We start from the raw sequence: 27,331 nt of genomic DNA, 5'->3' as shown, positions 1-27,331 counted from the left end.
GGAAAAACCTGGGAACTGTAGTTCCCAGAGCTACAATTCCCAGCATCCTTAACAAACTACAATCCCCAGGATTTTGTGGAGGTGCCACGTGCTTTTCAAGCAACGTGTGTAGGGCACGGAATCTGTTGCTGGACTCCAACTCCCACCAGCCCCAACCAGCACGGCCAATGGCTACGGACGATGGGAGTTGTAATCCAGCAACTACAACTCCCATCAAGCCTAGCCGCCGGCCATTCTGGCTGGGGCTGATGGGAGTTGGAGTCCATCAGCTCCATGTTGCCTAACCCCTGGTGCGGAGCATGACTGATACCCTTTTCGTTGCACTTCTTCTGTATCCTATATGGGACTACAGCCCCCAGCCTACCCTGCGCCCAGTCCCCTCTAAACTCAAACTCTGTAGAGAACTACATCTCCCATCATCCCCCGCGAGCGTGACATCTCCCTTTGGGCGTCACGGCTCCACTTCCCCCGTTTCCTCTCAGTCACGTGCGTAGGAATCCCCTCCCTCTCTGCGGGTGACGCGCAGAACCTCGGCAGCCAATGGGCATTGAGCTTCGCAGGCGAGGCGACGCAGTCGAACGCTCGGCGGAGGGAGGGCAGGACAGGCAGGCATGGCCCTGAACGGCGGGGGAAACCCCTTCGAGGGGGAGACGGGGAATCCCTTCCAGGTGCGTCTGGCGGGGGGGGGGGGGCGCGGCTTCTCCTCCCCTCCCCCGGGGTGGTGATGCCCATTCCGGGGTAAAAGGGGCTCTGTACCAGGATACGGACCGGGGACTCGGAGAGCAGGATTTCCCCTGGGGCGTTGATCTCGTTGACCCCCTGCCCGTTGTCTTGAGGTGGGGGGGGGGTCCTCGTAGCTTACCTTCCCCCAGTCCCTCGGGGGGGGTGAGCAGAGGGGTTTTCACCTCCCACTACCCTCCCGTGGTAAGTCCGAAGTTGGGAGTAAGTCGGGCGCCTGCTTGGCTCTCCGTTTTGGGTTTGCTTTTGCCCCTGGTACAATGGTACCTCGGGTTACATACGCTTCAGGTTACAGACTCCACTAACCCAGAAATAGTACCTTGGGTTAAGAACTTGGCTTCAGGTTGAGAACAGAAATCATGCTCTGGCGGTGCAGCGGCAGCAGGAGGCCCCATTAGCTAAAGTGGTGCTTCAGGTTAAGAACAATTTCAGGTTAAGAACAGACCTCCAGAACGAATTAAGTACTTAACCCGAGGTACCACTGTACTGTGATTGTGGGGTGCTGGTCTCTGTGCCATCCCCAACCATTGTCCCCCCCCCCTTATAATAAACCAACTTGAATATAATATTGGAAGGGCAGGTAAGCCCCTCCCCACATAATCGATCCCAAGACGCGGCACACGCATACTATTTGAATGGCAATGCCCATCAACTTGGGCGGGGAGCAGGTGGCCTCGCCCCCTCAAACATTTTATTGGGGAGAGGCGTCAGGGACCTCGGGCCCCTAGGAGTTGGCTCCTAGGAACCACTGTCTGCTGCTTCCCCCATCCCGACCCTTCAGAAGCGACTCTTCCTCCTGGCGACTGTTGGCAGAGCAAGAGCGAGATGCCAGTCAATTGTTGTCGTCGTTTGCTGCTGCTTTGAATCTGGTGGTCAATGGATCCTTTGTAGCCGAGCCTGTAGGGCAGGCTTAATTTTTTAAATTACTCTTTATTGGTGGAATGAGGGCCTCTCTCGCCACTCCCGTCTCATCAGTTGGGGTAAGAAACAATTGATCTGGCTGGATTTGCTGTCCCCATCTCTGTTTAGTCAACCATACTATTCTCGAACGCTGCAGTGTTTGTGCCTGCCCTGCCTTAAAAATAAATTTAAAATCCTCAGGAATAATTGGAGGCTGCCTGTTACGGAGCCACCCGAGCCCTAGAATAACTGAGGGGCTTTACACATACTCTTCAAATGGTATTTCCCGTGGTGCCTTCGTTTATCTCCACCTCCTGAGAATTGCTGCATTCTGTCCTATCTATGGATTAAATAAACCTAGTTGCTCGCCCAGCCCAGATCTCTTTGGATAATTGGCCGCTTGGCTTCATTCTAATTGCCTCTTCCGCCTTTCAACTCCACGGCTGTGAAACTCTTAAGGTTTGGCCTGGTCCACTGCGTCACTTATCTCTCCTAGATATAACTAGGTTCTGAGGTGGGGTAAACTATTGTCAACTCGATAAGGTTATTAACCTTGGGGTTTTATCATATGAGACCCCAAGCACGTGGTCCCTTCAGAGCTGTAGGCCTGTTGTTGACTATCTTTTCAAGCGTGGTCGTTTTTTATTGTCAAATAGTGTCTTCTCCTGACTGGGAAATATTTCTGAGACGTTGGTCATCTTGCACGTTGTCTTCCTGTCCCTTCTACTGTTCTTTGGGCCCAACCCAACTTTTCTAAGCAAAATGGGTTGCCTAGCCTTCATAGGCAATGAGTAACTGCCTGGGTCAATATTTATCCTTTGGTCAAAAGAGAGAGCTGTGAACAGGGCTTAGAGGTCTTGCTTTCCAGAAGCCTTTTTCTTTAGGGAAGTTTTTAATGTCTTATGTTTTATTGTATTTTTTACATTTTGTTGGAAGCCACCCAGAGGGGCTGGGGGAACCCAGCCAGATGGGCGGGGTATAAATTATCATTATTATTATTAATCATCATCATCATTAAGCCTCTGTGTGGGTGCTATCTGTGGGTGCTCAGAGGTACTCTTGTCCAGTGTTAGAAATTCAGATATATATAGTGGTACCTTGGGTTACATACGCTTCAGGTTACAGATGCTTCAGGTTACAGACTCCGCTAACCCAGAAATAGTACCTCGGGTTAAGTACTTTGCTTCAGGATGCGAACAGAAATCGTGCTCTGGCGGCAGCAGGAGGCCCCATGAGCTAAAGTGGTATTCGGGTTAAGAACAGTTTCAGGTTAAGAACGGACCTCCGGAACGAATTAAGTACTTAACCCGAGGTACCACTGTAAGCTAAGCGCCAAATGGCTCCTTAAACCAAGGGTACAGTCACCAAAGCAGAAGGTCTAGTTGCCATTTTGGGGCAAGACGGCTCTCAAGTCTTATTTTTCAAATAATGGACTGACTGTGATTGATTCTCAGTTAAACATCTGGCCAGTTCAGATGGCAACTTTGAGCTCAGTTAAGAGCTTAGAGAACTGAAAGAAGAAAAGTCACTTGACCCAGGGACAGTCCACATGTATATTGGCTTATCTCGACCTCTTTTTCTTAATGGCGACAAGAGCCATTCATAATGCCAGGATATTTTTCACAACCGTGATCAGGGCAGCCGGGTGGGCTAAGTGAAGACCAGCGACAACAACTCACTGGAATGCCATTCGCTGTTCCTGCCCAGGCTGGCACAGAAAAAAAGCATTTTGGTTCCAGAAATGCTTTCCAGTTGTGCAGGAAAAAATATAACTGACAGAATTTTTCAGGATGGGTTATTAGTGTGTGGAAACAGCCCAGATCCAATGATGCCCAGATGGTGGAGATGTCAGGCCCCCTCCTGGCCCCCAGACAGCCTCACTTGGTCACAAGTGGCCAATAGCTTGGTGCAAAATGTGCCTGGCTCATTTTGAACACTGCGCACTAGCAGAGGTCTACTGCACTAAGGTCCTGCTAGTATTTGTCCCAGAAGGCAACTGGTTGTAGAATCATAGAATTGGGAAGAGGCCTCGAGGGACTTCTGTGTGCTGGGCCTGGGGGTAACTCGTGAAACACGGTTCAGGACCAGTCCAGAATCCGAAGGTTCTGCTAGGAGTCAGTCCGACAGGGCCAAGGTGGGACACGAGGCAGGAAACCAGGCAAGGACAAGTACAGGATCTCAGGCAGGCTCAATCACACAGCAACGTTGCTCCCGCAACCTGGGGCGGGGTCCGACAGCCTTTTATCTTTGTCGGGGTATCGGCCGGTCCTGACCCCCCGGCGACTCACCTCCCTGTCTCGCCCGAAGGCGAGCACTCCTCCTGCGAGTACTCAGGTCTCTCCTTCTCTCAGACCTCAATCTCTGCAGCTCAGGAGATGTTGGTGGAATACTAGACCCAGAGGCCGCCTCAGCCTCCCCTGACCCAACCGGAGCAGCTGTAAGTGATGGCCCAGCTGGAGGCGATGAGGTAACCCCACATCTGGAGCCAGGGCAGGCTCAGGCCCCTGACTCAGCCCAGCTGGTGCTTGTTGCAGGGGAACCTGTGCAGACTGGGACTCTTCAGGATCAGGCCTCAGACTTGGTTCAGATGATGCCTGAGGCAAAGGATCTGGTGCAGACTTGAGTCTCCTCTGGTTCTGAGTCCGAGCCCAAGTCCCAGGCCATCACACTCTAGTCCAGTGTTTTTCAACCACTGTTCCGCGGCACACTAGTGTGCTGCGAGATGTTGCCTGGTGTGCCATGGGAAAAATTGAAAAATTCGAAAGATTTAAAAATAAAGTATTTTATAATTTTTCATATTTCTGTTTACTTACTATTTCATAATAAAGTAATTATAAAATACTTTCTTTGTGTTTATTTGATTCCTGTTCAAGAGAATTACTTTATATATAGTCAATATAGGCACAGAGTTAATTTTTTTAACATTTTCTAATGGTGGTGTGCCTCGTGATTTTTTTCATGAAACAAGTGTGCCTTTGCCCAAAAAAGGTTGAAAAACACTGCTGTAGTCCTTCAATGCAAGGAATCACAGCTAAAGGATCCCTGCAAGATGGCCAGCCAAGCTCTGTCTACAAACCTCCAATGAAGGGGTGTCTGTTCCACTGGTTGGCCTCTGTGAGAATAGGATGTTGGACTTAGACGAACCATTAGGCTCAATCTGGCGACGCTGTTGACAGAGGCAGAGAGTTCGAGCATTCTCCTCCACATCCTGCCCATCTCAGGAAGCCATGCGAGAGCTGAGCCACCCGCTTCAGACAGGCTCCGAAGGCAAGCTTCAAATCAAAACATGTAGCTTTAGAGCTCTCCATTTCAACACTCCTTTCCCACAAGGTTTTTTTGTGTGCAGAGTTACAATAACAGCGACTGGCCAGCATATAAGCGATTAAAACACAGGGCCTGCTTTGCGAAATCAGACCCCAAAGACCATCTGCTTCAACATCCTGTTTCCAATAACAGCTGGCCGGAAGCTTCCAGAAAGCCGACGAGCAGAGTCGGGGGGGGGGGGGAGAGCACACCCTCCCTTCTCCGCCCTCCCAGCAAACAGAGTATTTGGAGGTAGACTTCCCCAGAAGATGGGGGCTCCATTCAGATGCTATCACAGCGAACAGCAAAAAGATATTAGGACTGAAAGGGATGCGTATTTTTGTTCCTAAAAGTTGTTGCAAACCACCAACTCACAGAAACATACGAAGGCAGCGTACAAGGGAATCCTTAAAACATCACAAACGTTTAAGATTATGAAATTCAGAAATGTTTTCTGCAGAATTGCAGGTGCCTCTCTGCTTTCAACAGGAAAAAGCCTTTCAGAGAACTGACACCAAAACCTTTGATTCATGTAGGTACTGCTAGATGAATACAACTTAACTGCGCAGAGGTCAGGTGGTTTCGTGGGATGATCTCAGGCGATCAAGGGGTGCTAGCCATGCCGCACATTCAAAGCATTCCCCCACCCCCTTCCCCTTTGTTGAATTGGCAGGGCACAATATGGCTCCCTTTCACCACCTTTGCATCCAGCGGAGTTGTGCCACGAAGCATGAGAAGATTCGACAAATTTGCAGAGGATAACTTTTCCAGCGGCTACTAGTCACTAGTTCTAACCATAAACGGTGCTGACTAGCAATCTGGCGGAATAATAATAATAATAATAATAAAGAAAAAAACACCACCACCATGATGTATCACCAGCCAAACATCGCTATCTGGAGATATAGTGGTACCTCGGGTTAAGTACTTAATTTGTCCCGGAGGCCCGTTCTTAACCTGAAACTGTTCTTAACCTGAGGTACCGCTTTAGCTAATGGGGCCTTACGCCGCCGCTGCGTGATTTCTGTTCTCATCCTGAAGCAAAGTTCTTAACCCGAGGTACTATTTCTGGGTTAGCGGAGTCTGTAACCTGAAGCGTCTATAACCTCTGTAACACGAGGTACCACTGTACACCATGATGTTGAAACAAGAAGCTGCATTGGCCCCGTGGGAGCTGAGACACTTTCACCCCACTTCCTCGTGAGCAGGGATAACACAGCTTGTTTGTGCTGCTCAGCTGGGAGGGGGACACTAAACTGCGAGCCCTGCATTTTGCACCTGGCTATTGGCCACCTGCGACCGAGTGAAGATGCCTGGGTGCCAGGATGACGCCTGACGTCTCCACCATCTGGAGGTGCATAGTATTCCCAGTTTGGGTTCCCCAGTAACTGCCGTTCAGAGGCCTGTTGTCTTAGATGCGGCAGCCAGACTGCTGACTGGGAGCGGCCACCGAGAGCATATTACACCGGTCCTGAAAGACCTACATTGGCTCCCAGTGTGTTTCCGAGCACAATTCAAAGTGTTGGTGCCCTAAACAGCCTCGGTCCAGTACACCTGAAGGAGCGTCTCCACCCCCATCATTCTGCCCGGACACTAAGGTCCAGAGCTGAGGGCCTTCTGGCGGTTCCCTCACTGCGAGAAGCCATGTTACAGGGAACCAGGCAGAGGGCCTTCTCGGTGGTGGCACCTGCCCTGTGGAATACCCTCCCATCAGATGTCAAGGAAATAAACAACTATCTGACTTTTAGAAGACATCTGAAGGCAGCCCTGTTTAGGGAAGCTTTTAATATTTGATGAATTACTGTATTTTAATATTTTGCTGGAAGCTGCCCAGAGTGGCTGGAGAAACCCAGCTAGATGGGCAGGGTATAAATAAGTTATTACAGTGGACCCTCTGGATACAAACTTAATTCATCCTGGGGATCAGTACTTGCCCCCCAAAATCCATATCCAGAGGTACTGCTTCTGCGCGTGCGCACGGCGCAATAGAGCACTTCTGCGCATGTACGCATGGCGAAACCCAGAAGTCTTTGCCTCGTTCGTAACTCCGAAGGTACCATAACCTGAGGTACCACTGTAGTATTATTATTATTAAGATTAGGAGCCACTGAGAGCCATTTCCCAACTTCGGGTGTTGTTGGACTACAATTCCCATCATGGCGCAGTGACCAGGGATTATGGGAATTGTAGTCTACCAATATCTGGGGATCCAAAGTCAGGGATGGCTAATCTATCATATCAGTCACTGCCTCTGACTTCAACACCTACACCAGTTCTCGAATCTAAACACAACTTCTTTTGTCTTCTCAGGACCCCGCCATTGTACAGCACAGGCCGACGTCGGATTACGCCACCTTGGATGTCTACAACCCTTTTGACAACACAGCGGTAGGAGGGCTATTCTTTTATTACACCAGTTTCGCTGTTGCTTCTTTTTACAGGGTGAGGGAAAGTCTCCGAGGCCCAGTTTGCTGCTGGGATGAGATTGCACTCGGCGTATGGGGTGCTGAGGGGAAACGCTCTAGAACTGGTGTGCCTGTGAGAGAAATTGCCGTGTCTCTCCTTACACGGGCGCATGGTGGCCGGGGTTCTTTCGAGGCCGTCAGGGCAGCATGTAGGGAGCCCAGAAGCATGTTAAACTATGGAACTCCCTGCCACAGGAAACTGTGATGGCCGCCGTCTTGGATGGCTTTGAAAGAGGATGAGGCAGTTTTTAGCTAATTGCTAAAAACTGGAAAAAAGAAACTGTGCCCCCCCCCCCCAAAAAAAATGGAATGGCAAGACAAACTGTTAGAGGATATTGAACTGGCTAGATTAACAGAGGCAATTAGAGACCACACTAGACAAGAGTTTCAAAAAGCATGGGGGAAATGCAGCGACTACTTCACAAAATGGTGCCTTAAAATACATACCTGGACTTGTTTCGATTAATGCCTGCAGGAGACTTTGTGGATATTTAAGTTATAATTAGAAAAATCTTAATAATTATTCATAAAGGAAACAGCTTATAAGTAAGTAAGTAAGGCCAGATACAGGATAAAGGAAGTCTTTTATTTGGTTGTTTGTATTGTTGTACGTTATGCTCATTGTATGTTATGTTCATGTTTAATGAGGGTGGATTTCTGTATTTGGGGGGTGTGGGGTGTTTATGTTATTTACCATATTTTTCGTCCCATAGGACGCTCTGTCCCATAGGACGCACCTAGTTTTTTGCGGGGGGAATAAAGGAAATTTCCCCCCTTTATTTCCCCCCCCAAAAGCAGGTCGGGGAAACCGAACCAGGTCGAGGAACAGCGGGGTGGCGGCGCTGCGCCTGCCTGCTGTCCCCCGAGCTTGTGGGGCTGGCTGATGTCTGCCCGGCGCGAGGGGCGCTCTGCTTCAGGGTGCCCTGTGTGCCGGGCGGCAGGCTGCTATCTGCATAGTGGGGAACCCTGTGGGGAACTCCTGCAGGGCTCCCCACGCTGCGGGTGTCTGTCCGGCGCGCGGGCGCTCTGCTTCAGGGTGCCCCGTGCGCCGGGCGGCAGGCTGCTATCCGCAGCGTGGGGAGCCCTGCGGGGAACTCCCTCAGGGCTGCCTAGGCTGCGGATGTGTTCCCGAAGCGCCGGGTGCTCTGCTTTCAGGGCGCCTGCACTCCGGGAAGCAGGCTGCTATCCGCAGCCTAGACAGCCCTGCGGGAACTGCCTAGGCTGCGGATGTCTTCCTGAAGCTTAGAGAGCGAGAGGGGTCGGTGCGCACCGACCCCTCTCGCTCTCCACGCTTCAGCGAAAGCCTGCATTCGCCCCATAGGACGCACCCAGATTTCCCCCTCATTTTTGGAGGGGGAAAAGTGCGTCCTATAGGGTGAAAAATACGGTATGTTGTAAATAACATTTCCAATAAAAATAAAATAAAATAAAAGAGGATGAACCGAGACCTGGGAGAGGAGAAGGTTGAAGAAGACTGGAAGAAATTTAAGATTTATTTACAAAAATATTGTAATTTGGTTGAATGTTAAGAAGGATGCTAGATCACAAATAATTGAGCACCACTAAATTAGATGGAATTAGGATGATAAGTGAGATTGAGGAAAATATAAATCTTTTGGAGAATTATTATATTATATTTAAAAGAGCGGGACATAAGAACGCAAACAAGATGATAAATTGCTGGTAAAAATCTACAATGATGTAAGTGGGAGCGGGAGACGTGAGGGAGTCCAAAGAAGCTATGAAACTATGTTATGATACATGTTATATTGTTTATTATTTTTGCATTTGTATTTAAAATTTTTAATAAATATTTTTTTTAAAAAAAAGAGGATGAGGATGAGGGGAAGGCTGCCAGTAGCCTAACTAGCCATGGCGGCTATTCTCTGCCTCAACAGTTGGAGGCAGGAATGCATTTGAATCCTAGTTGCTGGGAACCGCAGGCAGGGAAAGCGGTCTTGTGTTCGAATCCTGCCTGAGAGTTTTCTCTTGGGGCATCTGGTTGGCCGCGGGAAGAACAGGATGCTGGGCTCAGTGGGTCGTTGGCCTGATCCAGCAATCTTATGTTTTTACGTTCTCCCCTCTGCAGCAGCAGCTGCCCCCTCCGTACGCTGCCCCTCCCTCGGCTTCACCAGCCCCCCTTGCGGCACCGCCAGCTCCTGCCTTGCAGCCCGCCAAGAAGCCAAGCCCCACCGAGCCCAAGAATTACGGCTCCTATGGCACTCAGGTAAGGGGGAAGCGCCTGCGTTTAAACGCTCCTGGGTTCGAGACTATAAATCCAGGATGGTCGCTTTTTATTTTACGTTCTTTTTTCCGTTTCTTAAATCCTCCAAAACAGCTGCTGTTTTCTGCATGAGTTCAGACGAATCGGTTTGTTTCCTCGTGGCATTGCTTTTGTGATGGAAGTAACAAAAGAGGAATTTAAATACAGTTCTAGCTCGGGTTACATACGCTTTAGGTTACACACTCTGCTAATCCAGAAATAGTGCTTCAGGTTAAGAACTTTGCTTCAGGATGAGAACAGAAATCGTTCTCCGGTGGCGCGGCGGCAGCAGCAGGAGGCCCCATTAGCTAAAGTGGTGCTTCAGGTTAAGAACAGTTTCAGGTTAAGTATGGACCGACATGCACTCTCCGTTAGTCATCTGAGGCCATTATTTGTGTTCTTCCTCCATGAGAGGTCTGGAGGGGGGCAACACGCAAAAGGGGCTTTTCTAGGAAGATCAAACACTCTTTCAGTACGCGACAGTGGCTGCTAGAACTCTAATAGCGCAGAATTGGAAAACATCAAAAATCCCAACTATAAATGAGTGGCAATCCAAACTATTTGATTATTTAGAATTGGCAAAAATGGCACAGAAAATAAGAAATCAAAAAGACATAAAGTTTAACAAAGAATGGAATAAATTTATGACATACATGGAAACAGAGGTAAAAAATCTAAAAATCACAGTAGGTGTGACGTAACACTTGTGATGTAAAGAGTTTTCTAAGGAAAAGAAACTGCAGATAAAAAATCATATATATTCTGAAACCGAGATGAAGGGAAGTCAATTAGTGTTGTGTGTTATTTAGTAAATGTAACCTAATTTGTTGGTATCTTATGTTAGGAGATTTTTTTTCTTTTGTTTTCTTTATTATTATTTCTCTTTTTTATGTATTTCTTTTTTGTGTGTATGTGTTATGTATGTTTCTTTCGTTTGTTTTAATGTTTGATGTAGCAAAACGAATTAAAATCAATAAAACAAAAAAAAAAAAAAAGGGCCTTTTCTGTGGTGGCCCCATGTTTGTAGAATGCTCTCCCCAGGGAGGTTTGCCTGGTGCCTTCATTATATATTTTTAAGTGTCAGGCAAAAGAATTCCTCTTCTCTCAGGCCTTTAAACAATCTATGGCCTTTTAAACAGTGTGTGGGGGTATTTTTGCTTTGTTTTGTTACTATGTATTATGTATTTTTGCGTTTTTATATAGTAAACTGCCCCGTGATCTTTGATGAAGGGTGGTATAGAAATAACAACAACAACAATGATAATAAATGAAGAAATGGTGGTGAAACTTTGCACTCTTTGATTCCTCAAGAATGCTTCTCATCTGCTCTTTTCAGCTTGTATTCCTTCAAGCCAATCTTCAGGACTAGCGACTTGGCATTGTGTGGGTTATTTAAAAAAATGAAACTGGTATTCTTATAATGCTGCTTTCTGAGGCCATTGCCACTTTCTGTGATTATGTGATGTTGTGCCGGCCGAGGCTTTCTTAACCGGAGTGATGGTTCTCCGATTCGCTGGCAAACTTCGTTTACGTCAAGCAGAAGGCTGCTTTTACAAACTGTAAAGAAAAAAGGAAATGAACGAGCGGGGAAAAAGAAACCCAGTTACTTTCACTTCTCAGAAGACTCAACGAGTGTGAGTTAACTCTGAGAGATATCAGACCACTCTCCCTGTGACACTCCCAAACCACTTCCCTGAAAAAAAACAGCACACCGTTTCCATTGATGGGTTACAGTGCACCTGCTTCGGCCGATTAGAAACCTTCTGATGTACTACAGGCAGAAATAGTTTTCTCCTTTATTTATGTATTTATTTTCAATGCAAAATTACAGCAAAAATTACAAACATAAAATCCAAAAACAAACAAAAAACAAAGCAAAACAAACAGAAACCAAAAATGGAAAAAAAAAACCACACACCTACAAAGAAAACTATGCCATCATAATAATCTTCATGTATGTAGGTAGGGATAGTTTTCTCATTTTCCCTTTGGAGCAATAGTTTAAGGCTCTTTTTCCAGGGCTGTTAAACAAGACTGTCTTTCTGTGCGTGGATACTCTGCAGTTAGAGTGGGACCTTGGTTCTCAAACTTAATCCGTTCCAGAAGTCCGTTCCCTCTCAGTGATACCATTGATATGTTTGCTTTTGAATGTTCATAGAACCAAATTGGGTTATTGGCTGGAGTGTTTGTGTTTTAAAATAATTTAGTAGTGATGTACAGTGGTACCTTGGTTCTCAAACTTAATCCGTTCCGGAAGCCCGTTCCAAAACCAAAGCGTTCCAAAACCAAGGTGCACTTTCCCATAGAAAGTAATGCAAAACGGATTAATCAGTTCCAGACTTTTAAAAACAACCCCTAAAACATCAGTTTAACATGAATTGTACTATCTAACAAGACCATTGATCCATAAAATGAAAGCAATAAACAATGTACTGCAATCAATCAATCAATCAGTCAGTCAGTCAGTAGCAGAACTAGGTTCCACACAGTCACAAAAACAAAACAAAAAGAGCTGCAAAAACAAAAAGGCAAAATAAATAGCAAAAACAGACAGACCTCAGTGTAACCACTCAAAACGGAAGTGTGGCACTCAAATTGGAAGTGTAACACTCAAAGCAGAGCACATTCGGCTTCCAAAAAGGTTCACAAGCCAGAAGACTTCCAGGTTTGCAGTGTTTGGGTTCCAAGTTGTTTGAGTACCAAGGTGTTTGAGAACCAAGCTACCACTGTATTGATATGCATTTTACGTATCAATTGTGAGCTGCTTTGAGCATATTCCTATACATGGGGAAGGAATGTCCCTCCTCTTTCATTCCTGCTGATTTTTCTCCTGCTTTCCCCCCAGGAGTCGACTGCGGCAGCCACGGCGGAGCTGTTGAAACGGCAAGAGGAGCTGAACCGCAAAGCTGAGGAGCTGGACCGGCGGGAGCGGGAACTGCAGAACGCTGCTCTGAGTGGCGGAGCAGGTATAGCCCACCCTGGCAGTAAGAAAAACCCTGACCTCACTCTGGGGGTGTAGTGATCTGGGGCCGCGGGGAGGCGGTGCCAAAGACCACGACTGTTTCCTGCCGCAGGGTCTATTGCAGAGTTGCCTAATCAGGGCGAAAGGGGAGCTTTTTAGCCACACGCTCCGGTTGAAGCCCGTCAGAGTGAAAGGAGGGGACTCAGCCTCCAGGCATCACTCTGGAGAAAAAAGAGGAGGTTGTTTTGTAGGCTGCTGTAATGGTTCTAGGGGTTGCCCGTGAGTAAGTTGCTGCCACTCCTGGCTAGATTACCTGGGTGAACCCTTTCTGTCTGGACAGCTTCTCACCCGTGGCTGTCTCAATCGCTGGCAGAATCCGTCAGTGGGCGTTTCTTGAACTTCTTCCAGCAAAGAAGTTCTTTGACGCCAAGTCTTCTCCTACTCTCCCTGCGTGGAAGTCTTCTGCGCAGGGAGGGTTTGGGCAGCGGAGGACCCGTGCTCTCCCCGCTGGTCTCCGGCGAGGAGTCCTGGAGCCTCCTCTCCGATTCCCCCATCTGCCCCCCTTCTCCACTGGTGTTACATTTCCTTCCCCAGCAGATGGGCTGCCTCTCACCCTACTGGGACCCTCTCCGGCATCCCTCTGGAGCCTTCCCTCTGCCTCTGGCTCCGATGGCAGTTCCCTGACAGCTGCAAAGCGAAGTGTTTAGGAACACCGAAACCACAAGGTGCTTCAGTTTCAAGAGAACGACATGCGAGTTCTGTTACGTACAGTGGTACCCCTGGTTGCGAACAGGATCCATTCCGGAGGCCCGTTTGCAACATGAAAAGAGCGCAACCTGTAGCGGCGCGTCTGCGCACGCACAAGTTGCGATTCGCCGCTTCTGCGCATGCACGTGACATCATTTTGCGTGCATGCGCGAGCGGCGAAACCAGGAAGTAACCCTTTCCGGTACTTCCGGGACGTAACCTGAAAAAACGTAACATGAAGCGGACATAACATGAGGTATGACTGTACAATGGAAAAGTCTACTTTTTCGTGGAACCAAGACAGCCGATGGCGCGCACATCGACGGAGCGACCAATCGTCTGAACGCTCAACGGCAACAAACGGCAATCGCCTGCCCAATTGCCGCAGCAGCCAATAGCCTGTGGAACTTGCCGCAACAACAAATCACCCGCCAAAACGCCGCTGACAATCTTCGGCTCAATCGCCTTTCCAGCCACATCACTATCCACGTATAAGACGACCCCAATTTTTAAGCTTAGTTTTTGAAGGAAAAAAACCCTAGTCTTATAAATGGAAAAATACTGTAAGTTACTCTGAAAAAAAAGGTATTGGAGCACTCCAAATCATTTCCTCCCAGAAAATAGTAGATCTAGTTGATCTGCATGGTGGAGATCTGCATGGATCGTTGCGGTGTATTATTAGAGTATTATTGCATAATCTTTGAGGGGGCTTGGCTGTGAGTATCGTGAAAGGACCCTGAATTTTCCACTTGCCTCACGCTTGTTTTTCTGCTTTTGGATTTGCAGCCCATCAGAACAACTGGCCTCCGTTGCCTTCCTTCTGTCCGGTGAAGCCGTGTTTCTATCAGGATATCCCTGTGGAGATTCCCGTGGAATCACAGAAAACGGTGACGACCATGTACTACCTGTGGATGGGTAAGTCCTTGAAGCACAGCACAGCGGCAGAGGAGTCCATGTCTTGCAGGCAGAAGGTTGAGTCCCCAGCAGCCACAGGGAGAATTTAGAGCAGATGTGGTCTTAATCCTGCTGGATCAAACCAAAGGCCCATCACTGTTCCAGTTGAGCCAGTGTGGTTAAGAGCGGTGGACTCGTAATCTGGTGAACCGGGTTTGATTCCCCGCTCCTCCACATGCAGCTGCTGGGTGACCTTGGGCCAGTCACACTTCTCTGAAGTCTCTCAGCCCCACTCACCTCACAGAGTGTTTGTTGTGGGGGAGGAAGGGAAAGGAGAATGTTAGCCGCTTTGAGACTCCTTCGGGTAGTGATAAAGCGGGATATCAAATCCAAACTCCTCTTCTTCTTCTTCAGCGTCCTCTTTCTCACAGCGGCCAGCCAGGTGTTTAGGGACAGCCCAGGAAGGGGACCTGAGGGCAAACAACAACTGTAGATCTCAAAACTTTATAGACCATTGAGACAGAGTTGATCATAAGGATATAAAGGTCTGAAGTAGAGGATATAAAGTACGACACAAAGATTTGAAGAGTAAAAACCGGTTGAAAGGATGGAGGGAAGTCACGAGCTCAGTAGAGCAAAGAGTTTATTTGTTTTGTTATTGGTATGCTGAAATATTGTGTTAAAAAAGAAATTAATAAAAATCATATTAAAAACAAACAAACAACTCTCCCCACTTGAGGTTCGTGGCAACTGTTCATTCAGAAGCATGCTGCCTCTGACAGTGCAGGGAGAACGTAGATGAACTAGCCTAAGGCCACTGTGTCAATGGGGATCCTCCTCACATGCTTTAGTTACTTTGCAGCTTCAAAACAGGAAACAAACAGCCACCTGAAGAAGCGTTCTGTGTGCCCTGCAAGCTTGCACACACACACTCACGGCATAAGTACAAATTACCGTATTTTTTGCTCTATGAGACTCACTTTTTCCCTCCTAAAAAGTAAGGGGAAATGTATGTGCGTCTTATGGAGCGAATGCCGGCTGCGCAGCTATCCCAGAAGCCAGAACAGCAAGAGGGAACGCTGCTTTCACTGCGCAGCGATCCCTCTTGTTGTTCTGGCTTCTGAGATTCAGAATATTTTTTTTCTTGTTTTCCTCCTCCAAAAACTAGGTGCGTCTTATGGTCTGGTGCGTCTTATAGAGTGAAAAATACAGCAACTAGGAAACACAAGCCATATCATTGTGTGTGTGTGTGTGTGTGTGTGTGTGTGCGCGCGTGTGCGTGCTTTTAAACACTTTTGGGTGTTTTCACTGAATAGGGGTACTGATTTGTTTTTTTAAAATATATTTATTGTGGGGGTTTTTTGTTGTTGTATCTTTTCAAATTTATTCTCTGTGCTGCCTTGGATTCTGCACTGTGGGAGAAATGCAGGACAGTAAACGAACCCAAGCCACAAATAAATAAACGAGCAGCCTTTGAGAGGAGATTGCACAGCTGAATTAAAAAGAATGATTAGTCTTAACTCTGTACAGGGCAGAGAGAGGGGTCACAGTTGCGTCCCGAGGGAGGGCTTTAGCTTTTGCCCCCCACCCCGTGGCTGCAGTTTGTGGGGGCCACCTTTGCCCCTCTCCCCCCCCCCCAATTCCTCGAGATCAGCTAACCCACGCCCCCTTTCTTGTCCCCACAGCCGGCATTGTGACTCTCTTCTTCAACTTCCTGGCTTCCCTGGCCTTTTTCTGCGTGGATTCTGGGGGCGGCTCAGGCTTTGGCCTCTCAATCCTCTGGGCCTTGATTTTCACGCCGTGCTCCTTCCTCTGCTGGTATCGGCCCATGTACAAGGCCTTCAGGTACGGTGGGGAAATGGGCGTGCGGCTGCGAGGCCCGATGTTGCCATGGAGCGGGGTAACTTGACGGCAGGCAAATTGGGAAGGGATATTTTGGGAATTGGTTTCCGCTGCCTAAGGAATGAGGGAACCTTTGGGCCCACCTGAATGTAAACTGGGCTCACAACTCCCTTCAGTCGCAGGCAGCCTAGTGAGGGGAACGCCACATTTTGAAGAGCAAAAATGAGGATGCTACGACGACTCTCATTTTTAAATAGCTCTACTGTATGTTGAAGGGACGCGGGTGGCGCTGTGGGTTAAACCACAGAGCCTAGGACTTGCCGATCAGAATGTCGGCGGTTCGAATCCCTGCGACGGGGTGAGATCCCGTTGCCGGTCCCTGCTCCTGCCAACCTGGCAGTTCGAAAGCACCTCAAAGTGCAAGTAGATAAATAGGTACCGCTCCAGCGGGAAGGTAAACGGCATTTCCGTGCGCTGCTCTGGTTCGCCAGAAGCGGCTTAGTCATGCTGGCCACATGACCTGGAAGCTGTACGCCGGCTCCCTCGGCCAATAAAGCGTGATGAGCGTCACAACCCAAGAGTTGACCGCGACTGGTCCTAATGGTCAGGGGTCCCTTTACCTTTACTATATGTAGGCTATAGAAGCTGTGATCTGTTGCTGAGGGGAGGCAGGAGAAAAGAAAAAAGCAAGTCTTCAACCACCAGTTATGTCAATGTATCATCCAAAAGTCATAGCCAGAGACAATTTGGCAGATATTTAAAAAATCCACCCGGACAGAATTTTTACCCCTGTAAAAGAGGATGTGTCCTGGAAAAGGGGGGCACATGGCACCCCTGCTCAGCAACATTTGAAGGGTCACCAATTCCCCATTCTTGAGAGTTTTATATGGATAGAGTTTTTTACTGGTCTGGTTTTATGTATGACTATTGTGAACCACTCTGACATTTATTTCAATGGAACAGCAGTACAGTGGTGCCTCGCAAGACGAAATTAATTCGTTCTGCAAGTTTTTTCTTCTTGCGAGTTTTTCGTGTTGCGAAGCACGGTTTCCCATAGGAATGCATTGAAAATCAAAAGCTGCGGTTCTCCACTATCCCGGGAAGGCAGGCGGGCGGGGGGGAGCAAAGACTTTCGCCCCCCGCCGGCCTTCAGAAGAGGTCCAGGACCTCTTCTGAAGGCTGGCGGTGGGCGAAAGTCTTTGCTCCCGACGGCCAGCATTTTAAAAGCAGTCCGGGATAGTGGGAAAGCGCAGCGCAATTCCCTGCTATCCCAGACCACTTTTAAAATGCTGGCGGTGGGGAGCAAAGCCTTTCGGCCCCCGCCAGCCTTCCTGGACCTCTTCTGAAGGCCGGAGGGGGGCGAAAGGCTTTGCTCCCCACCGCCAGCATTTAAAAGAGGTCCCCGGAGATTTCCCTATGGGCTTTCTTCTTGCGAAGCAAGCCCATAGGGAAATTCGTCTTGCGGAACGACTCAAAAACGAAAAACTCTTTCGTCTTGCGAGTTTTTCGTTTTGCGAGGCGTTCGTCTTGTGGGGCACCACTGTATCTAAATATTATAAACAGACACAGCCCAGTTACAGCAATAGGGTCCTAACTCTTCCTTTCTCTCCTCCTCTTTCAGGAGTGACAGCTCTTTCAACTTCTTCGTCTTCTTCTTCATTTTCTTCGCGCAAGATGTGGTGTACGTTCTCCAGGCCATTGGCATCCCAGGCTGGGGGTTCAGGTAAGGCGACCCTGTTCTTCGCTGTCTCTGTGGCCTGCAGTCTTGTGACTTTAATTTATTACCTGCCCTGAGGTCCCAGGGCAAGCTAAAACAATTGAAACACTTAGGTTGAAAACAGTTTAAATCAACTGGCGGTCACAGAAATAAGGCGGATCCTAGAAATATATATCTGTGGCGTCAAAAGTGTTGGGATTTTATATCTCACCAGCTGCGAAGAGCAGCTAGATTGCTGACATGTGATGTCTCTGAGCGTGAGACAGGAAGTCTCTGCCAGTTCTCTTGTAACCGGAGAGTTACATTCACTTCTGAGTCAAAGTGTGAGTCGAGTCGGAGACTCTTGTGTTTGTTGCTCAGGAGAGCAGTCATGCTTGTAAGCATAGGCGCCGACTCCATGGGGCCTGAGGGGGCCCGAGCCCCCTCAAAAATTTGTTTGGGGGGGCTCCGCCCCCCAATAATTTAAGAAAATTATATTACTGCTGCGAAGAGGCGGGAGGGAGAGGAGGCCCCTTGGAGGAGCGGGCAGGTGCTGGGGCGGCAGCGCCGGGCGGGGGCCGAGGGGTGGGCGCCCCCCTGCGCGGGCATCACCTCGCCGCCGCCGCGGGTTTGGCTGGGCCGCCGGCCGAGGGGAAGCGGCAAACAAGGCCAGGATCCAGGCCCGCCCCGCTCTCCTTATTTGGTGCCCGGTTCCGGCTCCCGGGTGGCCTCCTCCCACCCGCTCTCGCTACCAGTGGAAAGAGAGACGGAGGTGCAGCGGAACCCGCAGCCTTTGCAGGGGCCGCCCGGCCAGGGGAGGGGAGCGCGGAGGAGCCCCGCGGGCCTGGGCCCGGCCAGCCGAGCCCTCCCGAATTGCGCCCCGCAGCCAGGATCTTGTGGCGAGGACCCCGGTATGGGGCCCCCCCAATATTTTTTATAAGTCGGCGCCCCTGCTTGTAAGAGCTGCTTATACAGTCTTAATAAAGTAGTGAGTAGACTACGGACTGTTTCTTTCTTCTGTGATGGGATGCCAGAAGATTAGTGTGCTCTTCTCAGGATGGAGGGGTCGCTTACTACCGGTCTCTCTGGACTGAGGGAGGATTTCAGCCAGAGAGTGACCACCGGAGAGAAGCCCTGGTGCCTTGGGAAGTTGGCACCCTTCCCGGGGGCGTTTTTCCAACAAAAAGTCCAGGGATATAAAGGAGGCACACCTTCAGCAATCGCGGAAAGCTGTATAATGAAGGTACTGGATTGCGTCTCTGCGGGGAAGGAACTTCACAGCTAAAGGGCAGGGCCACAGGTTCGCCCACAGCCAAGGAGGGAGCCTTCTCTCTTTTAAAAAAAATCAAATTTATTAAAGGTTTTCAACTGAATATACCATGAAATTCAAACTAAGCTAAAAAGAATAAGAGAAAACAATATATCAAACCGAAAAAAAAAAACACCAAAGAGGAAAAGAAATATACATAATCCTCATATGATCCTCAGACAGCCGTATCTCGGTTGTCAAACTTAATCCGTTCTGGGAGTCCGTTTGACTCCCGAAACATTTCAAAAACCAAGGCGCAGCTTCCAATTGGCTGCACTCAATAGGAAGCTGCGTCAGACATTTGGCTTCCGAAAAACATTCGCAAACTGGAATACTCGCTTCTGGACGGGTTTGCGGAGTTTGGGAGTCAAACCGTCCCAGTACCAAGGCGTTTGACAACCAAAGTACAGCTGTATAACGCAAAATTATAAATATATCTGTGTGGCCCTCGGTTACCATTTTATCTTAATCTTCACACATACAGAGAGCTGAATTCTCCCATCTGGGAGAGCTTCCCTTTCCTCAGCCTCCCACCCTGAGAAGACCCACTCTGACCGGCCTCTCATACAGGCCCCTTCCTTGTCTTTCTGTCATCTCAGAAGGGGCACCTTCTCAAAGCCTGGTTGAGCCAGCTTCGGGAAGGAGGCACGAGGGCCCTGACAGAGTCCTGTCTCCTTCCCAAAACCGGACAAGCATTTTCTGGGCTTTGGGAAGGAGTTATGGCATAAATAGGCAAACTAAGGCCCGGGGGCCAGATCTGGCCCATTCGCCTTCTAAATCCGGCCCACGGACGGTCCGGGAATCAGTGTGTTTTTACATGAGTAGAATGTGTGCTTTTATTTAAAATGCATCTCTGGGTTATTTGTGGGGCATAGGAATTTGTTCATTTCTTTTCCTTTCCAAAATATAGTCTGGCCACCCACAAGGTCTGAGGGTCAGTGGACCCGGCCCCCTGCTGAAAAAGTTTGCTGACCCCTGATCTAAAGCATGGGTAGGCAAACTAAGGCACAGGGGCCGGATCCGGCCCAATCACCTTCTAAATCCAGCCCGTGGACGGTCCGGGAATCAGCGTGTTTTTACATGAGTAGAATGTGTGCTTTTATTTAAAATGCATCTCTGGGATATTTGTGGGGCATAGGAATTTTGTTCATTTTTTCCCCTTTCCAAAATATAGTCCGGCCCCCCACAAGGTCTGAGGGTCAATGGACCGGCCCCCTGCTGAAAAAGTTTGCTGACCCCTGAGTTACGGGGACTCTAGGACGCTGCTAGAGCCACGCGACTCCTTCCCAAAGCCCCGCTTTAAGCCGGTGCCACGAGGGCTGTGAGGAGGGCGTCAAATGTTGGCCTCATGCAGGGCGGCCATATTATCATGGTCCGCCCCATCTGCCACAGAGAAGGCTCTCTCCTGGGCCGCCTCCACCACCCAAGCTTCTGAGGGCAGTGGAAGAACCAAGAGGATCCCTTTTGCTGATCTTAACACCCAAGGGGGTCTGTAGGGAAGGAGGCGGCTTTTCAGACAGGGTGGGGGTTTTTTAAGCCGGAACTTTCCGGAACTCTGTTCCAGCCATTGGACGCCATTGCCATTCTGAGGGGATGAGGGAAAGTGTTTATGGTCAGTTCCGGCACCTCTTTTTCTAGAAAAATAGCACTGCTTTCGGGTATTTGGGAACCCCAAGCTTTGCATAAGAATGAAATGTGGGTGGGGGGACCCTGATGGATTTGGGGAACAGCAGCCCAGCAGCAAGGGCTGAGGAAAACTCTAGGCACCATAATTCTGACTTGAACGGGGAGTGAATATATATTGGGTGAGGCAGGGAGTGGAGTTGCTCAATCAATCAAATGTATAATTACAGTCAACTGACCATGGAAGATTTGCAGACGATTAGAAAACAGAGAAAAAAACATACAACAGCCTTCAAAGAGCGAAGGTGACAAATTAGGAGCTAACTGTCTCAGTGGGTGTAATATAAGTTACACCCCTCTGATCTATTGCCACCTTGTTTCATAATAGGTAATAGATTACAGCCTCTCAAGGAAGGAGTTCAATAGTGTCTTTAGGGATGGACCAGGAAACTGGCTCCTAAGGGGATGAATTTCGCGTTCTCTAACACTTTAATAATGCGTACAATAGGGAAAACACGTGAGGGACTGTTTCAAGCTCTTAAGTATATGCAAAGGCAGCACTGATCTTTGAAGGGACGTTTAGCAAATCAGCCGTCTGAGGCCTTTGCGGGGAAAGTGTTAAAAATGTGCCAACCAAGCAGAATTCGTGGAACGGAAGCAGTCCATGCTTTCCTGGGGCGGTTTTTATTTATTTAGACATTTCATACACAGTGGTACCTCGGGTTAAGTACTTAATTCGTTCCGGAGGTCTGTTCTTAACCTGAGGTACCACTTTAGCTAATGGGGCCTCCTGCTGCTGCTGCACGATTTCTGTTCTCATCCTGAAGCAAAGTTCTTAACCACAGAGCCTAGGGCTTGCTGATCAGAAGGTCAGCGGTTTGAATCCCCGCGACGGGGTGAGCTCCTGTTGCTCGGTCCCTGGTCCTGCCAACCTAGCAGTTCGAAAGCACATCAAAGTGCAAGTAGATAAATAGGTACCGCTCCGGCGGGAAGGTAAACGGCGTTTCCGTGCGCTGCTCTGGTTCGCGTGAAGCGGCTTAGTCCACATGACCCAGAAGCTGTACACCGGCTCCCTCGAGTCGGTCACAACTGGACCTAATGGTCAGGGGTCCCTTTACCTTTTACTATTTCTGGGTTAGCAGAGTCTGTAACCTGAAGCGTATGTAACCTGAAGCGTTGGGAACACAAGGTACTACTGTACTGCTTAATTGCAGAATTCTCTTAAGCAATGTACAAGGAACGCAATACAACAAAAGCAAAAATCGGTCCAAACTGTAAAACTGGAATTCAATTAAAATGTCTGCTGGATTATTTATAAAAAACAAAAAAAACAACAAAAAATGATTGACTGATTGATTGATTGATTGATTGCATTTGTATACCACCTCTATCTTCCAAGGATCTCAATGTAGTATATGTGGTCCTCCTCCTCCTCCTCCCTGTTTCATCCTCACAACGACCCTGTGAGGTAGGGTTAGGCTAAGAGATGGTGACTGGCCATCTTTAAACTCCTCTTCTTTGTTTTTAAAATGGTTTGCAAGTTGCTTTGTGGGGGGGGGGGGAATCCAGGGATATAAATAATAATTACGCTTTGTGGCTGCTTTTAGGGGAGATTTTCCTTATGCCTAAAATTCCTGGGTTGCTCACAGTTATCAATTGCTGCCCCCTTGCTCACGGGCGCTGATCCTTCTCCCTCCCCCCCTCTCAACTGCAGTGGTTGGATCGTCAGCCTCACAGCGCTGAAGCTGAACACTGGGGTGGCCATTCTCATGATGCTGGTGGCCACACTCTTCACGGTTGTCGCCGGACTTGGCATCATCATGCTGAAGAGGGTGAGTATGGCAGCTGAAGGTTGCTGAGCTCCCAGTCTGTTTCCCTCCCCCCCCCTCTCTCTCTCTCTCTCTCCTTCCTTCCTTCCTTCCTTCCCTCCTTCCTTGAATGAATTTATTATTTCGGTCACAGCCCAGGTCCAGCCCACATACAATATCAAGGGAGTCATAAAACACGATAGGGGTACATTTGAATTTGCAATTAGGTATAACAGGGACAATACAGATATAGCAACAGTTTAAAAATATATAAATTAAAACTTAGTCATTAACATAGAACCTAAAATTATCATTTAAAACCTTAATCACTATGGTAGCACATCTTCCTTCCTTCCTTCCTTCCTTCCTTCCTTCCTTCCTTCCTTCCTTCCTTCCTTCCTTCCTTCCTTCCTTCCTTATGTGGCAACTGGCCATAGATTTCTTGTGGTTTTGTGGCCACATTTGCACCAAATTACAGGACACCAATACCTCAAGGACCGCCTCTTTCCATACGAACCTAGCTGGACCCTGAGATCATCATCTCAGGCCCTTCTTTGTGTGCCTCCTCCTCGAGAGGTCCAGAGGGTGGCAACACGAGAACGGGGCCTTCTCTGCAGTGGCTCCCCGTCTGTGGAATGCTCTCCACAGAGAGGTTTGCCTTCATTATACACCTTTAGGCACCAGGCAAAAACGTTTCTTTTTAACCAGGCCTTTGGTTGATCTGTGGGGAGGGGCCTATTGGGTTGCTGTTTTTATTATGTATTTTGTGGCTTATAGGGCAGTATATAAATTCAATAAATAGTGCTCACCTGAGGATCTTAGCACCTGTGCAGGTAGAATGGTAGAGTTGGAAAGGGACCCTGAGGGACATCTAGTCCAACCCCCTGGAATGCGGGGATCCTGTCCGCAGCCATCTGTGGGTGGGCTCGAACCACCAACCTTCTGGTGGCATGGAGGGAGTTAACGTCCGTCACCTGGCTGACACCATCTAGGGCAGGCACAAGCAAACTCCGACCCTTCAGATGTTTGGGACTACAATTCCCATCATCCCTGACCCCTGGTCCTGCTAGCTAGGTAAAGGTAAAGGGACCCCTGACCATTAGGTCTAGTCGAGACCGACTCTGGGGTTGCGGTGCTCATCTCGCTTTATTGGCCGAGGGAGCCGGAGTACAGCTTCCCGGTCATGTGGCCAGCATGACTAAGCCGCTTCTGGCGAACCAGAACAACGCACGGAAATGCCGTTTACCTTCCCGCCAGAGCGGTACCTACTTATCTACTTGCTCTTTGACGTGCTTTCGAACTGCTAGGTTGGCAGGAGCAGGGAGCTCACCCCGCCACGGGGATTTGAACCGCCGACCTTCTGATTGGCAAGTCCTAGACTCTGTGGTTTAACCCACAGCGCCACCCGTGTCCCTGTTAGCTAGGGATGATGGGAATTGTAGTCCCAAACACCTGGAGTTTTGCCTATGCCTGATCTAGGGCTTTTATATAACACAGCCAGCACTCTGAACAACCATCTCCGGTCTGTCTCTCCCCACAGATCCACTCTCTCTACCGCCGCACAGGCGCCAGCTTCCAGAAAGCCCAGGAGGAGTTTGCCGCCGGCGTCTTCTCCAACCAAGCGGTGCGCACGGCGGCCGCCAGCGCAGCGACCGGGGCGGCGAGCAACGCTTTCCGGCCTTCGTAAAGGCGTGCGTGTGTGTGTGCACGCGCATGTGTTAGAAATCTGCCGCTGCTCTTCCTCTTCCGGCCCCCTTCCCAACCAGGGCGGGGGCAGCTTCGACCGACAAGCCGAGTTGCACTTTCTCTCTCCTTCTCTCCCTCGTCGGAAGTCCTTCCTATGTGTGCTGATTTTAGAAGGCTGTGCTCTCCCTGCCCGCCCCCCTGTCCTTTCACTCCCACCCCCACCGCACCACCTCCCAGCATGGAATCGGCACCTGCGCCTCATCTCCTGCAACCGCAACCGTTCTGCGAGAAGTTTTGAACCTCTTCGCCTCGGCGCCGGAGATTGCAGCAGGGGACCTCTCTGCCTTTTCTCCCAAGGCTGCGTGGAGGATGGAGGCCTTGCTAGGAGCGACTCTTCAACTGCTGAAGCCTCTTCACGTGCCCCCACCCCTCCTTCAGCTTAGCCCAGGTGGGGTGAGGCAGGGGCACTTCCCCAAGTTTCCCAAATTTCTTCCTTTGAGCTGCAACCATGGGCTGCCGGATCCTCGCATCTCCCACAATTCTCTCTGCCTCCCTTGCTTCCTGATTGGTTGCCCCCCTTAAATGGCAAGGGGCTTTGATGCCTCAAACATCTTCCCTGCTGGTGGAAAACAGAGCAGGGAGAACTGCACTGGCAGGATAAGGGGTCCTCCTCCTCCTGTTTGGTGCAGAGGGGTGCTTCCTGGACCCTTGCTTGTGTGTGTTTGCGGCCCCCTCTGCACTATGCATTTAAAGCAGGATCACACCGCTTTATAAACAGTCACGGCTTCCCCCCAAAGGATCCTGGTAAACTAGTCTGTCAACAGCGCCGAGACCTGTTAGCAGGCCTTCTTTCCCCTCACACAGTTACTACTAGAGGGGTTTAGCGATCGGTCCCTCTTCCCAGGGAACTCTGGGAATTGTAGTCCTCTAATGTGTCCTAGCAGCTCTTGGTACGCTTAACAAACTACAGCTCCCAGGATTCCTTGGGGGAAGCCAAAGTAGCTGCTTAAAGCGGTATGACACAAATGTAAAATGTATATAGTGCAGATTGGGGGCCTGTGTGTGTGGGTCGGTCTGTGGGAGAAGAGGCGCTGGGCTTTTTCTGCTGTGCCCTCTTTATTAGCTAACTGCTGCTCTCAGAGCAGCCATTGCTTCTGCTGCGCTCCCTTTCTAGGCTTTCTCCTCCACCAAGTTTTATAGGGCTTTTTCTTGCCGGTGCTGGCCACTGGAGGGTGGTGTTGGCCTACATCTGTTTTATTTTAGTAAATAGAACAGTACTGGGTTATTTCCCCGCCCCTTGTCATCGTCGTTGAGCTGAACCCTTGCGGGTGATGCCACAGAATTTCATCTCCATGCCTCCTGCTTTCCTCACATGGCCTGTGGGTGGGGAGCTCTGTGCCCCAAATCTTTGTACCACAACTCTCCCTAGGTTTTTCATCCATTACAGCCCTGCCTTGTCTTTGATATTGTGAGTCTTCATTTTTTAAAGTGGGGGTGAGGGACTGATATAAATAGGTATCTGTTTTGGGTTTGGCACCCTTTTAGAGGTTTCCCAGCACTCCCTGTTCCTTCTCTGCCTCCAGATCTGAGGGGGGAGCCTGCACCCCACTATCCAAATTCTGCTTAAAACGGTCTATTCCTTCTTTCCGTCCCCATCTGCGCTCGCCTTATTCTCCTGAACCATGGCTTAAGGAAAGGAAACAGGGTTGGGGGTCTGAGGCCCGGCCAGGTCCCCTTCTTCTCCCTGTGCCTCGAAGGCCTGCTTTTTGTGGCCTGGGATGCTCTGAAGAGCAAAGAGAGCCTGCCGATTCTTCTCCCCCTGGTCTCGGTTTCACACCTGTGCTCTTTCTGTCTCTCTTTCTCTCAGCTCCTGCCGGTTCCAGATCTCAGCCCAGAGGCTTTCGATCCTCTCTTCCGTGGCTCATTCCGTTTGTTTGACCCCCCGAAGGCCGACCGCCCTTCTCCTTTTCCCTGCGTCTGAAATTACCGGGTCTGTGCCGCGTAGCCAATGTTTCCCTGACTCACTCGATGCCCTTCCTCTCCCCCCATGTTGGACTTTCTTGTCCGTGCGTGCGTGGTTCTTCCTCCACCCCGACTTTTTTATTATTTATTTTGCTGTGCCAAATGCAAGATGACTTAACGGAACTTTATTTAAGGAATAAACTACATTTTAACTCGCTGGTCTCCTGGACTGATGTATAAGGGGCTTTGGGGGGGGCCAGGGGACCATATTGCGTTAGCTTTCCTGATTGTAACGCCAGCCTTTGTCCTGCCACCCTAACAACAACAACAATTTTATTATTTATACCCCACTCATCTGCCTGGGTTTTCCCAGCTGGGTGGCTTACCATACAGCAAGTTGTTTCTCTGCAGAAACCCAAGAAGCCATTTTTATCTATCTGTTCTCTTCAGCATCCTTTGTTTGCTAAGACGCCAAATGCATGTTCAGCAAGGTTTCAGTTTCAACAACTTGAGTTCATCTTCTGAGTACGTGAGCCCACCTAGAGATCTGCACTGATCCGTTGCAGTACAGTGGTACCTCGGGTTAAGAACTTAATTCGTTCTGGAGGTCCGTTCTTAACCTGAAACTGTTCTTAACCTGAAGCACCACTTTAGCTAATGGGGCCTCCCACTGCTGCTGTTGCAAGATTTCTGTTCCATAGCTGTCAACCTTCCCTTTTTTGCGGGAAATTCCCTTATTCCAGCGCCGTTTCCCGCCGCTTCCTGCTGTTATCCCAGATTGTTAGATATCCTGTAGACTGTCCCCGGGACAGGTGAGGCTGCTGATCCCTTATTTTCGAGCCTGCTGATCCCTTATTTTCAAATCTGAAAGTTGACAGCTATGTTCTGTTCTCATCCTGAAGCAAAATTCTTAACCCGAGGTACTATTTCTGGGTTAGTGGAGTCTGTAACCTGAAGCGTCTGTAACCCGAGGTACCACTCTACATCCCTGGCGACTATTATTGCATAATTATAAGATTGAATGTGTAATCTTGGAAGGTTGCAGAATATTAAGAAGAGGCTGTGACTTAACCACGAAGGAGGGGCCCTGCCTTTGCCACCCCACCGCTGCTTCAGAGAACCCCCACACATCC

The 27,331-nt window shown here is 49.2% G+C and overlaps 1 protein-coding gene across 5 annotated transcripts; it reads left to right on the top strand.

The window, feature by feature from the left end:
- The first annotated feature begins 522 nt into the window (after nt 1-522).
- Nucleotides 523-26,413, top strand: SCAMP3 (secretory carrier membrane protein 3). Of its 5 annotated transcripts, none has more exons than XR_014558641.1 (10): nt 523-668; nt 7,252-7,329; nt 9,502-9,633; nt 12,515-12,635; nt 14,165-14,293; nt 15,958-16,117; nt 17,736-17,837; nt 22,457-22,574; nt 24,091-24,684; nt 26,104-26,413. XR_014558641.1 is itself a non-coding variant. In XM_083716004.1 (10 exons), the coding sequence occupies exons 1-9, from the start codon at nt 612-614 to the stop codon at nt 24,235-24,237; spliced, it is 1,047 nt and encodes a 348-aa protein (XP_083572130.1). In that variant the 5' UTR covers nt 523-611; the 3' UTR covers nt 24,238-24,241; nt 26,104-26,413. The 5 variants fall into 5 exon arrangements, 3 of the variants coding, with proteins under 3 accessions (XP_083572130.1, XP_083572131.1, XP_083572129.1); XR_014558642.1 differs by having other exon boundaries at nt 9,499-9,633; XM_083716004.1 differs by having other exon boundaries at nt 9,499-9,633; nt 24,091-24,241.
- The last annotated feature ends 918 nt before the right edge of the window (nt 26,414-27,331 follow it).

Source organism: Podarcis gaigeae, assembly GCF_964106915.1.
Source record: "Podarcis gaigeae genome assembly, chromosome: 16".
Classification (NCBI taxonomy): Eukaryota; Metazoa; Chordata; class Lepidosauria; order Squamata; family Lacertidae; genus Podarcis; species Podarcis gaigeae.
Note: the sequence above shows the minus strand (reverse complement) of the source record. Positions and strands in the feature narration are given on the sequence as shown.